This window comes from Microcaecilia unicolor, chromosome 2 (assembly GCF_901765095.1).
Source record: "Microcaecilia unicolor chromosome 2, aMicUni1.1, whole genome shotgun sequence".
In the NCBI taxonomy this organism is placed as follows: domain Eukaryota; kingdom Metazoa; phylum Chordata; class Amphibia; order Gymnophiona; family Siphonopidae; genus Microcaecilia; species Microcaecilia unicolor.
In genome coordinates this window covers 604,612,561-604,634,146 of record NC_044032.1, presented here as the reverse complement: position 1 = coordinate 604,634,146, position 21,586 = coordinate 604,612,561, and the positions used below count along the sequence as shown (strand labels likewise).

The 21,586-nt window shown below is 46.1% G+C and overlaps 1 protein-coding gene across 3 annotated transcripts in view; it reads left to right on the top strand.

Annotated features, from left to right (window-relative positions):
* The window catches only part of FNIP2 (folliculin interacting protein 2), a 156,418-nt gene extending 135,391 nt beyond the window's left edge, over positions 1–21,027 (top strand). For all 3 annotated transcript variants that reach the window (XM_030191601.1, XM_030191602.1, XM_030191600.1), the window contains 2 exons: positions 35–150; positions 17,515–21,027. In XM_030191601.1, the coding sequence (XP_030047461.1) occupies positions 35–150; positions 17,515–17,593 (195 nt within the window). In that variant the 3' untranslated portion in view covers positions 17,594–21,027. The remainder of the gene's footprint in view (positions 1–34; positions 151–17,514) is intronic.
* Positions 21,028–21,586: the final 559 nt, after the last annotated feature.

Below are 21,586 nucleotides of genomic sequence, written 5' to 3'. Positions count from 1 at the left end.
CGTTTTTCTTTTTCTTTTTTTTTTTTTCCTACAGTGCATCATGCATCTCGAGGACAGACTTCAGGAGATGTACTTCAAAAGCAAAATGCTCTCAGAATACCTGAGAGGACATACCAGAGTTCATGTGAAGGAGCTGGGAGTTGTGCTGGGGTGAGTATGATGACATGACGTTTTATTTATTTATTTATTTATTACATTTGTACCCCGCGCTTTCCCACTCAAAGCAGGTTCAGTGCGGCTTACATAGTAATTGGGATTACAAAGTATTGGTGGAGAGAAATAAGTAGAGTATTATCGGAGTAATAAAAGAAATAGGAATGCAGGGATGAGGGGAGTAGGAGAAGTATGAGCAAGGGTATGTGAGCAATTGGAGGGTAGATGAGGCGTAGGGGAGTGGGCAAGAGTGAAGGGAATAGGAGAGGTGTGAGTAAGGGTAGGTGAGCATTGGGGGAGCGGTCGATAAGGTGAAAGGGGATAGAACAGGGGATAAGCAGGGGAAAATGAGGGGGGGAGATGTAGTCTAGGTCGTTGTCATTGTCTCCTGGATATGTGATGAATAGATGGGTTTGTGGGAATTAATCTGGATCGTTTGGGTAGGCTTGCCTGAACAGATGGGTTTTTAGTGATTTCCGAAAGGGCAGATGGTCACTGAGTGATCGGATTGGTCTATATATTGGTATATACCTTTAATTTAGGTATATACATATTTTGGAGGGAGGAGAGGAATGAATGGAGCCCAGCATGTGCTTCTAACTAGCTTTTATCAGAGCTACAACCTTCACTTATATCTCCATGGGAGTTCGCCATATTTTTAAAGTTTTTAACCCTCATCTGTCTCCCCATTTACCCTGATCATTGGCAAAAGGCCACACAGAATACAGCTCCATTAAAAACTAGATGGATGCAGCTGTTTCCCAACCATAGACACTAGATGGCACCATTGTTCAATGACCAGGATTTGACAGGAGGGTTGGGGGGGAGAGAGAAAAAGTTGTGACCACCACCTTGACAGCATCCTCTGGCTGGTGCAGGGAAGAGAAACCAGGTTTGTGGATTTGAATCTTGATTCCATATGGTAGTGCACAGCATTATTACTGATGGGATGATGTCACTTAAATATAAAAAAAGGAAAGGGGTATAAATTGATGAAAGGTGTGGGGAAAGTAAATAGGGAACTATGGGTCACCCAATGAGGTGACAAGTTTAAAATAAAAAAGGGTATACTTTTCATCATATTTAATACTTGCATGCCACATATACCATTGATAGATCAGTGCGGCTCACATTTAAAAAAAGTAGGTCATAATCCTAGAATTATAACAATATACTGAAGTAGCCCTGTACAGTAACATCCAGATAAAAACATTAAAACAAGGACCACAGCATGCTACTGCTTTGACTGAACAAACTTCCGAAACGGTCATGTTTTCAAATCTTTCCTAAACATCCTATAGTTAACCAGATGGCTAATACATTTTCGTAGTTTATTCCACCACTTGGCTGCTTGGTAAGTGAAGGATGCTTCTAGTACAGATTTATAGACAACCCCCCCCCCCCCCCCCCCAGTGGGGTGACTGAAATAATGTCTTCAGCTAGTAGCATACATAAATCTAGCCAATTAACTAAATCAAAGGTACCATATTTAGCATATATAGTGGAGCAGAACCATAAAGAATTAAAAAAACAAAAACAGAGTAGACTAATTTAAAAACAGAGCACGCCTCAATAGGTAGCCAGTGAAGGCTTAAAAGTAGAGGTTTGGGACTGTCAAATCTAGAAGCTTTATAGAATCAAGAGAGCCGCTGTGTTTTGTAATATTCAAATTGGATATAGTTATCCTGTGAAATTCATCGTCTCAAGTTGCTATGAAGTTGAATAGCAAAACTGAGTTCTTAAAAGGATTAGGTAGATTTCTGGGGGACTGATCAGTCAGCCTGTCTAACAGTCCAAAGCGTTCATTCTGTGTTCAACCCTGACTAGTGGAAGTGGGAAAGAGATGTCATGGATGAACAGCCACACATGCTGGTTTCTTAGATGCTTTTTGTACACCCTCGCATTCTGTGATCTTAGATGGAAAGTTAAGCTAGATGAACTTGTGGTCTGACTACATTTATTCATTGTGTTTAGCTCATGCCTTTTTCCAAGGCGAGTTACATTCAAATAAAGGAGGTATTTTCCCTGTTCTTAGTGGCTCACAATCTAAGTTTGTATCTGAGGCAGTGGAGGGTTAAGTGACTTGCCCAGGGTCATAAGGAGCCACAGTGGAATTTGAACCAGGCTTCCCTGGTTCTCAGCCCACTGCTCTGTTCCTCGATTCCAGATTTTGCAGTTTGAACAGTACTTCCTAACAGGGGCATATCTGGACTCCGGCGGTAGGGGAGACCAGAGCCAGAGGGAGGGGACACATTTTAGCCCGCCACTGACCCCCCCCCCCCCCCCGCCATTGTCAGAGCCCCCACCGCCACCAATGACTCTCTCCACCCTCCTCCCGCCACCAACCCTCCCCCGCTGCCGTTGCTTACCTTTGCTGGTGGGGGGCCCCAACCCCCGCCAGCCGAGGTCCGCTTCCACCTGCCGCTGCCTTAAAAACTACTTCTTCAGCCGGCGGGGGACCCCAAACCCCCGCCAGCCGCCCCGAGGTGTTTAAAATTCATCTTCGGCCTCCGTGGCCGTGCTGCTGTTGATAGGAGCTGTTGAATCCACTTCGGAGTCTGACGTCGCAGCACGTACAACGTACAACGACGTCAGACTCCGAAGTGGATTCAACAGCTCCTATCAACAGCAGCACGGCCACGGAGGCCGAAGATGAATTTTAAACACCTCGGGGCGGCTGGCGGGGGTTTGGGGTCCCCCGCCGGCTGAAGAAGTAGTTTTTAAGGCAGCGGCAGGTGGAAGCGGACCTCGGCTGGCGGGGGTTGGGGTCCCCCGCCAGCAAAAGTAAGCAACGGCAGCGGGAGAGGGTTGATGGCAGTAGGGGGGTCCAGGGCAAAATCTGCAGGGGCCCAGGCCCCTGAGGCCCCACGCAGATACGCCCCTGCTTCCTAAATGTTGTAGCTGTTACCCTATTTTACTGGAAAGGCAAAGAAGTGTAATCAGCCACAAGAAGAGGGTTAAAAAAGGTCTAGTTATTGAGAACCTGACACAGCCCATGTTTCAGTGTATTGCCTGCATCAGGGGTTAGCTAGTATTCTCACAATCCAAATGCTTTCAGGATCTTCTGTGAAACAATAATGGAGAAAAATAAGCACACAACCTCCAGACCTACCTTGCTGCCTGTGCTGCTGTTCTTGTGTAGCTTCAGCTACAGTGGTGTTATAATCCCCCACCTCCAGTCAAGCCCGCACAGATCCAGTTATAGTATCACTCTGTGGACTGATGGCGAGGTTTTTTTCCTCTGTTGCTGTTGTGATCTAAAATGTGGATCATGCAACTCCATTTGGAGTCTAAACCAGTATTTTGGGAAGCACAGAGTTATGTTCTCAGATTTTTGTCATTAAGTGAATGGAGAGAGTCTTAAAAATCTCATTCCATATCATCAAGCTGATCAATCCATAGACTGGTGGGTTGTGTCCATCTACCAGCAGGTGGAGATAGAGAGCAAACTTTTGCCTCCCTATATGTGGTCATGTGCTGCCGGAAACTCCCCAGTATGTTCTCTATCTCAGCAGGTGGTGGTCACACACAGCAGCAGCTCTGGCTAGGCCTCCAAGCCTAATCCTTAGGTTTTGTTGAGGCCTGGGGTTGAGGGCTCTTTTGAGCAAGTGCAAACCTGGTGGTGCCAGGTCCCTCCTTTTCTCCCCCCTCCCGCTGGCTCCGTTTAAAAAAAAAAAAAAAAAAAAAAAAAAATATATATATTTTTAAACGTCTTTAAAGGCGTTTAATTCGACGTTTCTTTAAACGTTCATTGCAGCTACTCACTGGGACACCAGTTCGTTATAGCTCGGAGCGGCAAGCAGGTAATTTTACCTTTTTATAGCGGGCAGGGGGTTCCCCGATTCTTCTCCTCGTGGCAATGGCGTCGGAGGGCGAGGGCGCAAAGGGTCGCTCCCCGGATCGCTGGAGCGCTTCTAGAGGGGATGCGGGGGTTTTACAACCTGATTCGCCCTTGATGGGTGATAGTTTAGTGACCGATGAATGTCCCGGTCGTTCCTCCGGCGTGGCGGTTTTTTCCCGCCATAAACGCCCAACCCCCGCTCCTCGCCTCCGCCATCTTGGCCGGCCACGCGGCTCGGACGGCTTCTTCGGGGCCGCCCTTGAGGTTGGAGACATTAATGCCATGAACGCCCTTAATTTGGGCGACGGCACAAAAGCGGCTAAAGTTAAGCGCCGTTCTTCCCGCGCGGCTCCTTCACGGAGTTTCGCGCCGGACGCCATTTTGGATGCGCAGCATGTCTCTCCCCCGCTATTGCGAGCGCCGGTTGAGAGTGCGTCTAGGGCTGTTGCCCAGGCTGCGGAAGTGCACAGTCTGGGGGGTTTCTCCCCCGAGTTTGTTTTGCTGCTGCATCAGGCTTTCCTCATGCAAAACGCTGCCCCTGCTCCCTCTTCTGATAAAGAGGTTGAGGTTCCCAGAGGTAAACGCCCTCGGGTTGATTTCCAGGCCTTGGAGGACTTTTGTCTCCTCCGATGTAGATGAGGGCAGCGTGTCTGAGGTCTCCCAACGATCCTTTGCGGATTCCTTGGAGGAGATAGATCCCCGCTCGGATGGAGCGGATGACCCCTCTGCAGCGCGGCTTTTTAGCCCAGAGGATTTGCCCAACCTGTTGTTACAGGCCATGGACACTTTGAAGATTTCCTCTCCGGAGGACGTCTCTCCCTCAGCCCCTGTTGGCTCTGCCATTATGCTGGGGACGAAGCGCCCGCCTAGAACCTTCCACGTGCATGATGCCATGCACACCTTAATTGCGGCTCAATGGGATGTCCCGGAAACGAGCCTTAAAGTGGCTAGGGCTATGTCCCGCCTCTATCCTTTGGCTGTGAGTGAACGTGAGGCCTATCTGTGGCCTACCGTGGATTCTTTAATCACTGCGGTGACTAAGAAAACGGCGTTGCCGGTGGAAGGTGGCACGGCCCTAAAGGACGCCCAAGACAGAAGATTGGAGGCGGCCTTAAGGTCGTCCTTGGAGGCAGCTGCTTTAAGTTTGCAGGCCTCAGTTTGCGGCTCCTATGTGGCCAGGGCGTGCCGGACTATGGTGCAGCGGGCTTCCCCCTCGGATCATTCCTTGAGGGCTGATTGGCCGGCCCTGGAATCGGGCTTAGCCTATTTGGCAGACTTGCTGTATGATGTCTGGAGAGCCTCAGCTAAAGGCATGGCTCAGACAGTCTCTGCGCGGCGGTGGCTTTGGCTGAAACATTGGTCTGCTGACCACGCCTCTAAATCCCGCCTGGCTAGATTGCCTTTTAAAGGCAAGCTGCTCTTTGGGGTCGAGCTGGACAAAATCGTGACCGATCTCGGCACGTCTAAGGGCAAGAAATTACCAGAGGTCAGGGCTCGGGTTAGTACTCGTCCCGATACCTCCATACCGCCCGGGCAAGTCGGGTTCCTCTGCCCCCTCTTCCTTCAAGAGGAATTTCTCCCCCAAGCAGCATTCCTTTCGCAGAGACCGCCGTCCCGGAGGTGCTCCCTCCGGTCCTCCCCCAGGGTCTCGTACCCAATGACGGGGCCTTGGTCCACGCCCCAGTGCAGATTGGAGGACGGCTGTCCTCGTTTCTGGGCGAGTGGACCACTATAACTTCAGACGCGTGGGTGCTGGAAGTCATCAGAGACGGCTACAAGCTAGAGTTCTGCCAACCCTTAAGAGACGGGTTTGTACTCTCTCCCTGCAAGTCTCCGGTCAAGCTGTGGTAGTGCAGCAGACCTTGGACAACCTGATCCGCCTGGGTGCGGTCGTTCCGGTGCCAAAAAATCAGATTGGCAAGGGACGTTACTCCATTTCCTTTGTGGTTCCAAAGAAAGGAGGTTCTGTCCGGCCTATCCTCGACCTCAAAGGGGTCAATCGGGCCTGGAAAGTGAGGCACTTTCGCATGGAGACTCTCCGCTCTGTTATAGCGGCAGTGAAGGCAGGAGAGTTCTTGGCTTCCTTGGACATCAAGGAAGCGTACCTGCATATTCCCATCTGGCCTCCTCTCCAACGCTTTCTGCGTTTTACAGTCCTGAGACGACACTTCCAGTTCAGAGCCCTCCCTTTCGGGTTGGCTACTGCTCCGCGGACCTTTTCCAAAGTAATGGGGGTCATAGCGGCCTTCCTGCTAAAGGAAGGAGTACAAGTCCATCCTTATCTGGACGACTGGTTGATCCGAGCCCCCTCTTATGCAGAGTGCGGCAAAGCTATGGACCGGGTAGTTGCTCTTTTGAGCTCCCTGGGATGGATCATCAACTGGAAGAAGAGCCAGCTGCGCCCGACTCAGTCCCTGGTGTATCTGGGAGTTCGATTCGACACCCAAGTGGGCAGAGTGTTCCTGCCAGACAATCGGATTGTCAAGCTTCAGGCTCAGGTGGACTAGTTCCTAGTAGCCTCTCCTATTCGGGCTTGGGACTACGTGCAGCTGTTGGGCTCTATGACGGCCACGATGGAAGTAGTGCCCTGGGCCAGGGCTCATATGAGACCACTACAGCTTTCTCTGCTGCTGCGCTGGACTCCGATGTCGGAGGATTATGCTGTGCGCCTTCCCGTGGACCCAGCAGTGCGCAAGGCGCTGAGCTGGTGGACGCAGACAGACAAGTTGTCTGCAGGATTGCCTCTGGTGACCCCGGAGTGGATTGTCGTCACGACAGACGCCTCTTTGATAGGCTGGGGAGCCCACTGCTTGGGAAGGACAGCGCAGGGGCTCTAGTCTCCTGCAGAGGCAAGTGGTCTATCAACCTCCTGGAACTCAGAGCCATTCGGTTGGTGTTATTGGAGTTCATCCCGGTACTGGTGGTGAAGCCTGTACGGGTCCTGTCGGACAATGCCATGGCTGTGGCCTATATCAACCGCCAGGGAGGTACCAGAGCGCCCCTCTAGCCAAGGAGGCTATGAGTCTTTGCCAGTGGGCGGAAGCGAACCTGGAGCAGCTTTCAGCGGCCCACATTGCCGGAGTCATGAATGTCAAGGCGGACTTTCTCAGTCGCCATACCTTGGAGCCCGGAGAGTGGCAACTATCTGCTCAGGCGTTCTTGGACATCACGAAGCGCTGGGGCCAGCCGAGCCTAGATCTGATGGCGTCATCGGCCAATGGCCAAGTGCCGCGCTTTTTCAGCAGAGGACGGGACCCTCGATCCCTGGGAGTAGATGCTCTTCTCCAACAGTGGCCGACACAAGAGCTCCTCTATGTGTTCCCGCCCTGGCCCATGTTGGGCAGGGTGCTAGACCGGGTGGCAAAGCATCCCGGCAGGGTAATCCTGGTGGGTCCGGATTGGCCCAGACGTCCCTGGTATGCGGACTTGTTCAGGCTCTCAGTCGACGATCCTCTGCGGCTGTCAGTGGAGCAGGGCCTGTTACATCAGGGTCCCGTGGTGATGGAGGATCCCTCTCCCTTTGGTCTTACGGCCTGGCTATTGAGCGGCAGCGTCTGAGGAAGAAGGGCTTCTCAGACAAGGTCATCGCCACTATGCTGAGAGCGAGGAAGCGCTCTACTTCTACTGCTTACGCCAGGGTTTGGCGTATCTTTGCAGCATGGTGTGAAGCAGGCTCACTTTCTCCCTTCACTGCTCCAATTTCTTCAGTGTTTGCGTTCCTGCAAGAAGGTCTGGAGAAAGGCCTGTCGCTCAGTTCCCTTGAAGTCCAGGTAGCGGCTCTGGCTTGCTTCAGGGGCCGCCTGAAGGGTGCTTCCCTGGCTTCGCAGCCAGATGTGGTGCGCTTTCTCAAGGGAGTTAATCACCTGCGCCCTCCTCTGCACTCAGTGGTGCCTGCGTGGAATCTCAACCTGGTGCTAAGAGCATTGCAGAAGCCGCCTTTGGAACCCTTGTCGAGGGCATCTCTGAAAGACCTGACGTTGAAAGCAGTCTTTTTGGTGGCTATCACTTCAGACAGAAGAGTTTCCGAGCTCCAGGCGCTCTCATGTCGAGAGCCTTTTCTGCAGTTCACTGAGGCAGGAGTGACTATTCGCACAGTGCCTTCCTTCCTGCCCAAGATTGGTTCTCGCTTCCATGTGAATCAGCAGCTCTGTCTCCCTTCCTTTCGTAGGGAGGACTACCCAGAGGAGTACTCCGCTCTTGAATATCTGGATGTGAGACGAGTCATCATCAGATACTTGGAAGTGACCAATGATTTCCGGAAATCGGATCATCTGTTTGTCCTGTTTGCAGGTCCTCGTAAGGGTCTGCAGGCTGCTAAGCCTACAGTGGCAAGATGGGTCCAGGAAGCCATTGCAGCGGCTTATGTGGCCGCGGGGAAGGTGCCGCCTATCCAGCTGAAGGCTCACTCCACAAGAGCTCAGGCGGCCTCGATGGCAGAGGCCGGTTCCGTCTCCTTGGAAGAGATATGCAAGGCGGCAACTTGGGCTTCGGCCCATACATTCTCCAAGCATTACCGCTTGACTGTGGCTGCTCGGGCGGAGGCCCGGTTTGGAGCTTCAGTGTTGCGGTCAGGGATTTCTAGGTCCCGCCCTGGGTGAGTACTGCTTCGGTACATCCCACCAGTCTATGGATTGATCAGCTTGATGATATGGAAGGTAAAATTATGTATAATCATACCTGATAATTTTCTTTCCATTAATCATAGCTGATCAATCCATAGCCCCTCCCAGATATCTGTATTGTTTTATTCTGGTTGCATTTCAGGTTCGAGTTTAGTCTTCAGTTACTTCAGAAAGACTTCGTGTTCAAGTTTTTTCACTTGGATTCTTCAAGAGTTAAGACGAGTTTGTGTTACAGTGAGCTGCTGCATTCCTCTCCCCTCCGTTTTACGGGGCTGGATTGAGACTTAAAATTCTGCCGGCACTCCCTCCCGCTTCGTGCGGCTGTAGGGCAGTTTTGTACCCCTCCCGCTTCGGCGGTGTTAGGGTCAGTCAGCTCCTCCCGCGGTTGCGGTTGCAGGATAAGCCAGATCCCCCCGCATCGGCGGGTGTGGTGTCCCTCCCCCGCTCCGCGGGGATGAGCTGGACGGATTCCCCTCCCCCACTTGTGTGGGGATGAGCTGGGTTAATTCCCCTCCCCCGTTTCGGCGGTGGTGAGCTGGGCAGAGTGTCCCTTCGTGGGTGTAATTCTCTAAGTGCTGAGTCCTGTGGATGGAGCTTTGATATCGACATACTGAGGAGTTTCCGGCAGCACATGACCACATATAGGGAGGCAAAAGTTTGCTCTCTATCTCCACCTGCTGGTAGATGGACACAACCCACCAGTCTATGGATTGATCAGCTATGATTAATGGAAAGAAAATTATCAGGTATGATTATACATAATTTTACCTTATGTATACTTTGGAAGAAAGGTGGGAGGGGGAGATGTTGATAGAGATGTTGAAATATTTCCATGGTATATATGCACAGGAGGGTGAGTATCTGTCATTTGAAAGGAAGCTCTGGAATGAGGGGGCATAAGATGAAGATGGAGGGGATAGATTCAGAAATAACCTGAGGAAATACTTCACGGGATGGATGGTAAATTCATGGAGACAGACTATCTGAATTCAAGAAAGCTTGGGATAAATACATAGGATCTCTAAGCGAGAGGAAAGGATAATAGATGGCATGGATGGGCAGACTGGATAGGCCATATGGTCTTGGTCTGCTTTTATTTTCATTGTTTCTGTGCCAGTGTGTTGTAATTACACCCACTCACAATTAGTTCATTTGAAAAAAAAAAAAAGCAAAGCAGAAGTTGGATACTTTTTTTTTTTTTTAAAGCATCTTACGAAGATGCCAATTCTTGGACTATAGATCCATTTGTCATCCTTTTATAGTGGATATGCAAACTAGACAGATTTGCATGTTTTGTTTTGAACGTCCTTAAAACCACATGTTTGGAGGCTAAGAGAAAGGGTGATGCGTGTAAGGGATCAGAGATGAGAATCCCTGTGCAGTGGAAAAAAACTCAGTGCTTTCATGTCTAAAATTGTTCCCTGTATAAAGGTATTCTCTACCCAGCTGCTCTGCCAATGTTCTTAAGTGACTTTTTGGCAATTGTAAGACACTGAGACCTCACCACTTAAATAAAATAACATTTGAAAGGTCACGGGATGCCTGCCTACTAATCCCAAACTGAAGAAGAATGAACCTTATTAAAGTACCTTTTTTTACAGTGATAGTCTGTTGAAGGTATTTTGTGTGACACAAATCATATTTTCACTAATAACTGATGAATGGAAGATGGTGGAGTACTAAATATATAAATATCTTCAATACATCACACACCAAGTTCAATATGGCAAGAGGCAAACACAGATTGTGTTGGGGGGAGCAGCAGTGAAGGCTGTGCTCCTGGAGCTCGAAAGTTTGTTCCAGCTAATTGTACACCGCAGGTCCCTGATGCAGTATTGTGAGAACTTTTAAGTTAAGTACTATTTTTTCTCAAAGTGATTTGCAGTGGAGCGCTAATTTATGCCTGTCATCGACACTGGAACCTTTAAAGACCATTAATGTTTGAATTGATCAGGGTCTGCTGAGGCTTTTTCCTCCTTTGTGTTTAAAAATTTGTGTTTGCCTCTGGCTATGTTGAGCTATGTGTGTGACACAAATCATAACCAGCCGTATCTCCAAAAAGATGTAGCGGAATTAGAAAAGGTTCAAAGAAGAGTGACCGAAATGATAAAGGGGATGGAACTCCTCTCGTATGAGGAAAGGCCAAAGAGGTTAGGGCTCTTCAGCTTGGAAAAGAGATGGATGATTGAGGTCTACAAAATCCTGAGTGGTGTAGAATGAGTAGAAGTAAATCAATTTTTTTTACTCGTTCCAAAAGTGCAAAGACTAGGGGACACTCGAGGAAGTTACATGGAAATACTTTTAAAACAAATAGGAGAAAATATTTTTTCACTCAACAAATAGTTAAGCTCTGGAGCTCTTTGCCGCAGGATGTGGTAACAGTGTTTAGTGTAGCTGGGTTTAAAAAAGGTTTGGACAAATTCCTGGAGGAAAAGTCCACAGTCTGCTATTGAGATAGACACTGGAAGCAACTGCTTGCCCTGGGATTTGTAATATGGAGTGTTGCCACGATTTGGGTTTCTGCCAGGTACTTGTGATCTGGCTTGGCCAATGTTTGGAAAACAGGATACCGGACTAGATGGGCCTGTAAGCCTTGTACTAGAACTGTTAGAGCTTTGGTGCATAAAACAGTTTACTACTATTACATAGCTTGCCAATGCTCTGTTTGTATAAAACTTAGTCGATTATTTCCCCCTAATTCTATAAACATGAGCGCCCAAAGTTATTCTTAGTGCTTAAAGGTGCATGCACAAATTATAGAAGTAAGTCTTGTTCATGTAACTTAATATAATAACAAGCTGATAATTCATGTTAACCACCAATAATTGGCATTTAGTAGTGTTAATTGGCACCAATTAGCAGTTACACACACTAGTTGGTATTCTCTAAAATGTGCATGTGAAATCGATACTGTGCAACTGCAAGGGAGGGGGTGTGTACTGGGGAGGGACATGAGCAGGTCAAGGGCATGCCCAGGACTTGTATTAGAATGTTTGTTTAAAAGATTTGATATACTGCTATATCTGGTCACAGGTCACAGTGGTTTTCTATAATAAAATACATATAAAAGAAAACGAAAGGAACTCCATAAAGGATAGAAAAGGACACATTCCATTCACAGTAAAATTATAAGTAGCAACATTTACAACATAAATCTCAGATTGCATCAATACACAGGCCAACCAACACCTTACCCAGGGAGTTCTAAAAGAGAGCTGAAAGAAGTAGGTTTTCAGAAGTACTTTAAATTTTGATCGAATTGTAGGTAGTAAGTTACTACACAATTTTAGAGTTAAAAAGAAAAAGGCTGAATTTCTAGTTGCCTTATAACGGGCAGTTTTTGGAGGGGGAAGGAGTAAGCGGTGTGCATAAGAACGTTACATAAGCATTAACATACTGGGACAGACTGAAGATCCATCAGACCCGTATCATGTTTCCAGCAGCAGCCAATCCAGGTCACAAGTACCAGGCAAGGTCCCAAAAGAGTAAGACAGATTTTCCCAAGTCCATCTTAATAATGGCTTATGGACTTTCCTTTTAGGAAATTATCCAAATCTTTTTAAAACCCTCTAAGCTAACTGCTTTTACCACATTCTCTGGCAACGGGTTTGAGTTTAATTACACCATTGAGTGAAGAAATATTTTCTCCAGTTTGTTATAAATTTACTACTTAATAGCTTAATTGTATGCTCCCTAGTCTTTGTATATTTGGAATGAGTAAACAAATGATTCATGTCTACCCATTCTACTCAATTGAGTATTTTATAGCCCTCTATCATATGTCCCCTTAGCTGACTCTTCTCCAAGCTGAAGAGCCCTAGTCTCTAGCTTTTCCTCATAAGGAAATCGTCCCATCTCCTTTATCATTTTCATCACCCTTCTCTGTACCTTTCCTAAATGCACTATATCTTTCTGGAGATGCAGTGACCAGAATTGCACACAGTATTCAAGGTGCAGTTGCATCTTGGAGCGATACAAAGGCATTATAATGATCTCAGTTTTGTTTTCCATTTTATTCCTAATTATTTCCAACACTCTATTTGCTTTCTTAGCCACCGCTACACACTGAGCAGAGGGTTTCAACGTATCGTCATTGATGACACCTAGATCTTTTCCTGAGCGGTGACTCCTAATGTGGAACTTTGCATCATGTAGCTATAGTTTGGGTTCCTCTTTCCTACATGCATCACTTTTTGCACTTGCGTGCATTAAAGATCTGCCATTTGGATACCCAGTCTTGGGAGGTCCTCTTGTAATTTTTTCACAGTCCTCTTGTGATTTAACAACAAAATTCATTACCAAAACCCATCTTATCCAATATAGGCCAAGGATAGTCTCCAAAAACCCAGTTAAAGGTCTTCTCCGCATCTAAAGATAAAATGCCAACCGAGTTCGCTGGGACCCCCAAATAAAGTTTAAGGTACAGTGGGTGTTATCCGCCACCTGATGCTGAAGAATAAAACCAGATTGATTCACATGAATTAAATGCGGTAAAACAGTCTTCAAGTGATCTGCCATAATTTTTGCTAACAACTTAACATTAACATTCAACAAAGATATGGGTCTATATGATCCACAGACCACCGAATCCTTATGAGGCTTTAACAGAACTGTTATTCCCACTTCTTACTTGCTAGGTGGAAAAGGCTGTCCCCTCAAACACCCCATTTCCTACCCTCCCCAAAAGGCCTCCAATAGCACCAAAAAATAACATAAAATTATTCCATATCGCCATCCAGGCCCGGACATTTTCCATTCTTAAGACTTTTTACTGCCCTAAGGAGTTTGGAAGAGGTAATAGGAGCCTCCAAGCATTCCTATCCACCTCTGAAAGCCACAGGAGGCAACAACGTCCAAATAACTTGGAATATTCCACTCTCCCCCTCCCGAATTCTGATCATTCATACTATACGATGTTTAACAATAATCCAAAAGGTGTGCCCAAAACAGTCATCCCCTTTGATCTTGGAGACAGTTTTGGGGATCCGCTTCCCCCTCAGATGCCTCGCCAACATAGTCCCCGACTTATTATCAAATTCAAAAAACTGCTGTTTGAGCATCCAACGCATGAATTCAACCCACTCCACCTGCAGGAACCCCCAAAGCCACACATACTTCAACAAGGTCCCGCAATTGAACCTCAAATCAACTGCTCTTTATGCCTTCTCTCCAAAACTACCAGCTGCTCCTGCAACTGGAATTCCAACTTAGCTCTAGCCCGTTTCTCTCATGCCCCCCACTTTGAGATGACCCCTAACCACAGCCTTCAACATATCCCATAAAACTGCATCCGAAACCGCCCTGGTATCATTAACCTCCAGAAAAGATTGATTCACCTGCTGAAGGTCCCAACAAATTTTCACTGAGTCTCCAAAACTTCCCTCCAATGTCCCACCCCAAATTACACAAAGAAAAGTCATGTTGGAACATGATCAGATATCTGGATGGCCTCAATATGGGCATCATCCACAAAACCCCAGAGATTCTGATGACACCAAATGGCATCCAGGTGGGTATAAGAATGCTTGGGGAAGGAATGGAAAGTGTAGTTCTGCTGTGTAGGTGACCGACGCCACACATCAAGTACATCTAAACTTCCTATCAGAGTGAGGAAAGCTGTCCTATTCTGTTTACTAGAATCCACCCCCCCCCCCCCCCCCCCTAAACCCTTCGAATGATCCAAGCCAGGATCAGGAGCAAGATTAAAATGTCCACCCACAACAGGATCCTATGCAATAAAGGCTGAACAAACCCGTGAAAAAAACCTCCCCTGTTGGTGATTTGGGGCATAGATATTCACAACAGTGACAGCCCTCCCTCCCTCCCTCCCTCCCTCCCAGTATCCCTTTAAAATGTCAAACAGCGCTCCTCTGAGTCCCGATAAAAATCCTCAAACTAAAAGGGACAACTACCATGCACCAAAATCGCTACCCCACCAATATTTTGCCCCCCCCCCTTCCATGGACTACGAACCTCTACTACCCCATACTGTCTATACCACAGCAAATGATAATCTCTGCGACACAATTCGTCTCCTGCAATAGCACAATATCCCATTGTAACTGGCACAGTTCAAAAAAGACAATGCTGCACTTACCAGAATTATTAAGTCCCCAAACATTACAAGTACCCACTTTAAGAAACTCCTGTCCTCCATCCTCACCACCACCCGTAGCTCCTTCCCCTCCCTAAACCAATCACCATCATGCTGGCTTCCCTCTCGCCCTGCCAGCCCACCTAAAGGAAGAAGTAACCCACCCAGACCACTTCACAAATCCCCTTCCCCCCACCCCCCCCCCCATTTCACCCAGCACACCATCCAAAATACAGAACAGTTATAGATATGGAACCCTTACACGCTTTATTAGTCCAGCCTAGGAGGCACACAGTGAAACGGTGAAAAATCGTGGGCCCACCCTTCCAACCAAGTCAAGTACCCTTGTGCCCTGGGTTTTGGAGCGCATGCTGGGTACACAATTCCACTCAGATGACAAAGCAGATCCAGTTGATGACTGGGACCCAGCAGAACTGTACAGGCGCCTATGGGGATATTGTAGACAGGTACATTAAAAAACGCTAACATGTCTATAACGCGACTTAGTGAATGGGCTAATACATAGTTAACATGACAGCAATTAACACATGTTAAATAGGAGGTGGTAAGTGCTCCTGCGTTAACTCTCTGCAGGTACCACATGTTACTGGTAACATTAATGCTTGACCTGCAGTTTAAAAACAATAAAATAGAGGGAACGCCCCCAAAAGGTGCAGAGTTAAATCTGGGCTTGGTGCACAGTAAAATCCTACATTACAATGTGTTAAGCCAAAATTCTAGCACACTTTACTAAAAGGGCCCCAAAATTAAGTTGGCACATAACGAGTTTGGAAAAGTACTTTAAAAGTTACTTTATATAATAAAAAATAATTTAATATTTGAAATGATTCACATTTATATAGATATGCCAGGTGATTGCTAGAGAAATCTTCTAACTTTTGCTGCAGTATCCACCCTCAAGGTGTCACTGATTTTTCTAGAATATCTTTGGAGTACAGAAACTACTGTTAAGAAAAAAAAAAAAAACCCCCAACCTTGTAATAAATGCAAAATTTGAACTTTGCTGGAGACTTAGGTGCTCATTCTCAAAGCACATACTTACAAAGTTCCATAGTAACATACAGTGGGGGAAATAAGTATTTGATCCCTTGCTGATTTTGTAAGTTTGCCCACTGACAAAGACATGAGCAGCCCATAATTGAAGGGTAGGTTATTGGTAACAGTGAGAGATAGCACATCACAAATTAAATCCGGAAAATCACATTGTGGAAAGTATATGAATTTATTTGCATTCTGCAGAGGGAAATAAGTATTTAATCCCTCTGGCAAACAAGACCTAATACTTGGTGGCAAAACCCTTGTTGGCAAGCACAGCGGTCAGACGTCTTCTGTAGTTGATGATGAGGTTTGCACACATGTCAGGAGGAATTTTGGTCCACTCCTCTTTGCAGATCATCTCTAAATCATTAAGAGTTCTGGGCTGTCACTTGGCAACTCGCAGCTTCAGCTCCCTCCATAAGTTTTCAATGGGATTAAGGTCTGGTGACTGGCTAGGCCACTCCATGACCCTAATGTGCTTCTTCCTGAGCCACTCCTTTGTTGCCTTGGCTGTATGTTTTGGGTCATTGTCGTGCTGGAAGACCCAGCCACGACCCATTTTTAAGGCCCTGGCGGAGGGAAGGAGGTTGTCACTCAGAATTGTACGGTACATGGCCCCATCCATTCTCCCATTGATGCGGTGAAGTAGTCCTGTGCCCTTAGCAGAGAAACACCCCCAAAACATAACATTTCCACCTCCATGCTTGACAGTGGGGACGGTGTTCTTTGGGTCATAGGCAGCATTTCTCTTCCTCCAAACACGGCGAGTTGAGTTCATGCCAAAGAGCTCAATTTTTGTCTCATCTGACCACAGCACCTTCTCCCAATCACTCTCGGCATCATCCAGGTGTTCACTGGCAAACTTCAGACGGGCCGTCACATGTGCCTTCCGGAGCAGGGGGACCTTGCGGGCACTGCAGGATTGCAATCCGTTATGTCGTAATGTGTTACCAATGGTTTTCGTGGTGACAGTGGTCCCAGCTGCCTTGAGATCATTGACAAGTTCCCCCCTTGTAGTTGTAGGCTGATTTCTAACCTTCCTCATGATCAAGGATACCCCACGAGGTGAGATTTTGCGTGGAGCCCCAGATCTTTGTCGATTGACAGTCATTTTGTACTTCTTCCATTTTCTTACTATGGCACCAACAGTTGTCTCCTTCTCGCCCAGCGTCTTACTGATGGTTTGTAGCCCATTCCAGCCTTGTGCAGGTGTATGATCTTGTCCCTGACATCCTTAGACAGCTCCTTGCTCTTGGCCATTTTGTAGAGGTTAGAGTCTGACTGATTCACTGAGTCTGTGGACAGGTGTCTTTCATACAGGTGACCATTGCTGACAGCTGTCTGTCATGCAGGTAACGAGTTGATTTGGAGCATCTACCTGGTCTGTAGGGGCCAGATCTCTTACTGGTTGGTGGGGGATCAAATACTTATTTCCCTCTGCAGAATGCAAATAAATTCATATACTTTCCACAATGTGATTTTCCGGATTTAATTTGTGATGTGCTATCTCTCACTGTTACCAATAACCTACCCTTCAATTATGGGCTGCTCATGTCTTTGTCAGTGGGCAAACTTACAAAATCAGCAAGGGATCAAATACTTATTTCCCCCACTGTATGTAACTTTGTAAGTCTACATGCTTTGAAAGTGAGCCTCTTAATGTGTCAAAGGGGTTTTTTTGTTTTGTATTTTTTCTCTGTTTTCTTGACATGCTAACACTCCCCCCCCCCCTTTTTTTTTTCCAGGATTGAATCAAATGATCTGCCATTATTAGCTGCTGTTGCCAGCACTCACTCTCCTTACGTTGCTCAGATCCTTTTATAAGCTAAAGTGCCTCAGGATATCCATTCCCTAAGCTGAGGATGGCACTGGAAAAAAAAGCAGAGGAGATCAGCTGATGGTATGGCATTCTGCCCTTTTCCTTCTACTTAACTACTTTAGCCTCTGCCAAGGGAACTCAAAACTGGAGTTTACAGGATAAAAGGCATTCAGGTTTTAAGTACCAGTTTGCCTTCATGTTGCAAACAAAGAAGCACACCTGCAGCTTCCTCCTTGCACCTCTCACTAAACAAAATGGCTGTAACACTACAGTGAACACTAAGAAGAAAAAAAGAAAAATTGGTACCGATTTATCCTGCTGGAAATGAGTAGCAAAGGGAACATGGAATGCACGGGTTCTTACATTGCTCCACCAAGCTCTCTTAACTCACATTTGTAACCATTCCAAATTGCTTCTCTAGACTTGCCATGCACTTTTCCAAGCTGGAAAGTACTAGAACAATTGAATGCAGATACGCCTGCTGAATTCTCTATAAAATGAGGAGGAACAAGAAAAATCAAGGAAAGTAGTGACAGCAGCCTATCCTGTCTTGCTGCTTAGAAAGCTACGTGAGCTATGCAGTGGTACATTAATGTTGCCACACTAATGTTTTAAAGGGACTAACATGGCCCCTGGAGAGGAAGGACACTTCTTATTTAATGTTTTTTTTGGAAGTTTACATAGATTGTTGCATTTGATGTAATGTTCTCTTTTGACAGGGTTGCAAATGAGTATTTGTATGGCATTGTTCTTTTGCCTTAATACCATCTCTGCATTTTTTTCTCTGTGGGGGTTTTTTTTTTTGGTTTGTTTTTTCATTACACTACAATACAAGTAAGGCTCTTAAATTGTTCATTGGAGAAATACCACAGTGTGAAATGTTGGCTGCTTATAATTTGCAAATACTTTCAGGTTTGTTTGCTAGCTTAGTTCCCTTAATCTTGAGGCAAAACTAAGTATTGCATTAAGAGCCTATTCCGATCATTTTCTTTTCATAGCAGTTAGGTATTTTTCTGTACTCTTGGTTGGCAACCTGAAAATATAACGCATATGAAAATGTGACACCAATCCAAACGTTTCATTGTTAGGAAGACTGATTACAAATATTGGTTGGACAACACAACTGCAGCACGCACAAGGTTAAGTATGAGAGGTATAAGCCATGTTCTTTATTTCGATCTGGTAGAAAGTATCAAGCACCTCCAGCTGAGCCAGCTGCTACAGTGATCCTTCACAATCTTTCTTAATTTTTATTTGGTTTTGTTTTTTTCATGGTTGTCTGTGCCATTCTGTTTAGTTTGTTTCTCTGGAATGGTTGGAGATTTTACTTAGTAGTAAACACACACAATTCTGCAAGCGTGTGCTGTAACAGATTTGGTCAGTTAGTGTTTCCTATGCTGTTGGTGCCCATGCCCCTCACCGACTCCTCCCAAACGTTTTACTGGTGTTCACAGGGGCGGACTGAGGGTGGTCTTGGCCCCCTGCTTGGCCGCTACACGACATACCCCCTACCACCACGCTGCTGCCCCCTCTACCACCGCAGCCTATGCCCCTGCTGCCCTGGTCCTACCTGAAGGGCCCTGATGGTCTAGTTGTCTCTGCGGGGGTGGGGGGGTGGAGTATGTTCTTTCCTGCCTGCTACACTGTCACTATTCCCCTGCTTGCCAACTCCACTGTCTTTTCAAAATGGTGGCCAAGACTTCCCGCAGTGTTCTCGCGGGTCTCGACGGTCTCACGAGACTTCCGCAGGGAGTCTCAGCTGCCATTTTTTAGTGGTGCCAAGCAGGGGGAATAGCAGCAGCGCCAATGAGCAGGAAAGAACATGTTCCCTCCGCAGAGGCCACTAGATCACCAGCATCACGTCTTTAAAGGTAGGATCGGGGAGGGCTGTAGTGTGCAACGGGCATCCAGGCAGAGTCTCTGGGCCCTCGGGCACTGCCCAAATGGTCAGGCTGCCCCTAGGTGTGCAGTTTCTAAGTTCACCTAAGATCTAATTTTTCTACTTCATTCTCTACTAATCTATTTAGCAGCCCTCTACTTTATTGTGAACTTCCCTGCCTGCCTTCCAAACATCTTCCTGCTCTTGTGTAGACGTCTACGTGGGATCTTAGTTTAAAAAAAAAAAAATCATCACAAGAGAAGCAGACTTTCTCTGATGGTATTCTCTGTAGTTAGAGGTAGTGCTCTGCAAATTTAGAGAGGTTGAATTTAAGTATTTTATAAATGTTATACAGGGTTTCCTAATTGTGTAGTTTAAAAAAAGAAAAAAAATTACTAAAATGGAAGAATTTTTTCCCTCATTCCCAAAATACTACCTCAGTTGTCCAGATTCCATTATTCTTAAAGTTTTCAAGTTTGTACATCCTAGTGTGGAAAACAAGTTTCTTTTTATATATAAAAGCTTTTTTTTTGTGCTGTTGAAAATTATATGTGGCATGACAGAGTGGATGTTATGTGAAAATCTCTTGGTGACTGCTTTTCACTAAGAGGGTAATTTTGTAACTGGGTACCTGATGGCCTTTTCTGTCAAGGACAGTGATCACCTGCTTTCCTTTATAGAATATTAGCATAACAAGTGAGATATGCCTGTACAACTTACGTGTGGGCACTTATGTCAGCCACCAGGCTGGTGTGTGTGCGCAGCTGTCCACCCCGCCCAGATTCTGTCTGTGTGTCTTTCCACCCTCAGATTTTGTACTACTGATGATACAAGCATATTTATAGAATAGTGTCTAGGTGCATTTTGGCATGTACACATGAATGTGCACACACAAGCTCGTATAAACTGGTATTCTAAAGGTTTACGCATGTATCTGGCACCTAAAGGTAGCTGCCTTCGTTATAGAATTAACCCTCCCTCCTACCGCTTTCATTTTACCTCTTTTTGTAAATCAGTACAGACAAGGAAGAAGGTTGTTTTTAAAACTGACAAATAAAAATGTAGCTTTTAAAAAGCTATACAATGCGTATAAGATTTTAAACAGGGATATCTTTTGATCAGTATTATAACAGGTCTGGAAGGATTTGATGCTGCGGTTTACAGCCTTTCACATGCAAACTAATTTTTTTTCCCCCCAATGATCCTCTAAGTCTCGGAAAAACTGGCTCTTTGGAGAATAGGGGCTTGGCCCAGTTATTTTGCTCTCTGTTCTTTTTGGGTTTCTAACGAGTCCAACCATCCTAAGACTATGGCGCTATGAGACTTAATTTGCAAGTATAGAATTTTACCTGTTTTAACCCACTTACTTTCTAGCCCCATCACTGCATTGATTGCTGGCCATTTGCCCCATTCTGTGGCTCCCTCTAAGTGTTTTGAATCTGGATGGTAGATTCAGTTCTGAATGAAGAATTGGGACTCCTCGGATTGAACTGCTGGAATGGAGGAGCAGAAGCTGGCTCAGGAATTGAGTTATTCTGTTGCAAACTCTGAAACTTATAAGCAGTAACATGTAAACGTTGTTCCTAAAAATATTTGACTTTGTGCAGAAACAACACAACCCTCTTCCTACCACCTACTCCCAGCATAAAAGGATCTTTAGAATTGAACTTGATTTCCTTTGGTCAAGCAAACAACCATACACCACCTTTAAATTTCATTAATCAAATCATCATGAAAAAATTAAAGATGGGAGAAAAGGGTTGAGGTGTGCAATTTTCTACGTGATAATTCTCAAGCTTTTGCCGAGGTAATTCTCTCTGCTCTTCTTGTTTGTGTTCAAGATCCAAGCAAATAAGCAAGGAATCTCAAAGATGATAGCTGTATCCATGAAGGTGATACTTGTGGTGGGGCTGGGTAGAAAATTTGTTAAAAACAAATACATATGTTCAGAGAGCTCTGTTGTTCCAACTCCTTAGTTATGAGGCTAGCCAACTGTTTTAATGGCAGGTTCTGTTGAGGGTCATGGTTTATTTTAATTACCAACCTCTAAATGGCTTCATATGATCTATTTAGCTTTACTGAAGGGTCTTTATTTTTGTGTTTAAAAAGCCCAAGTTTT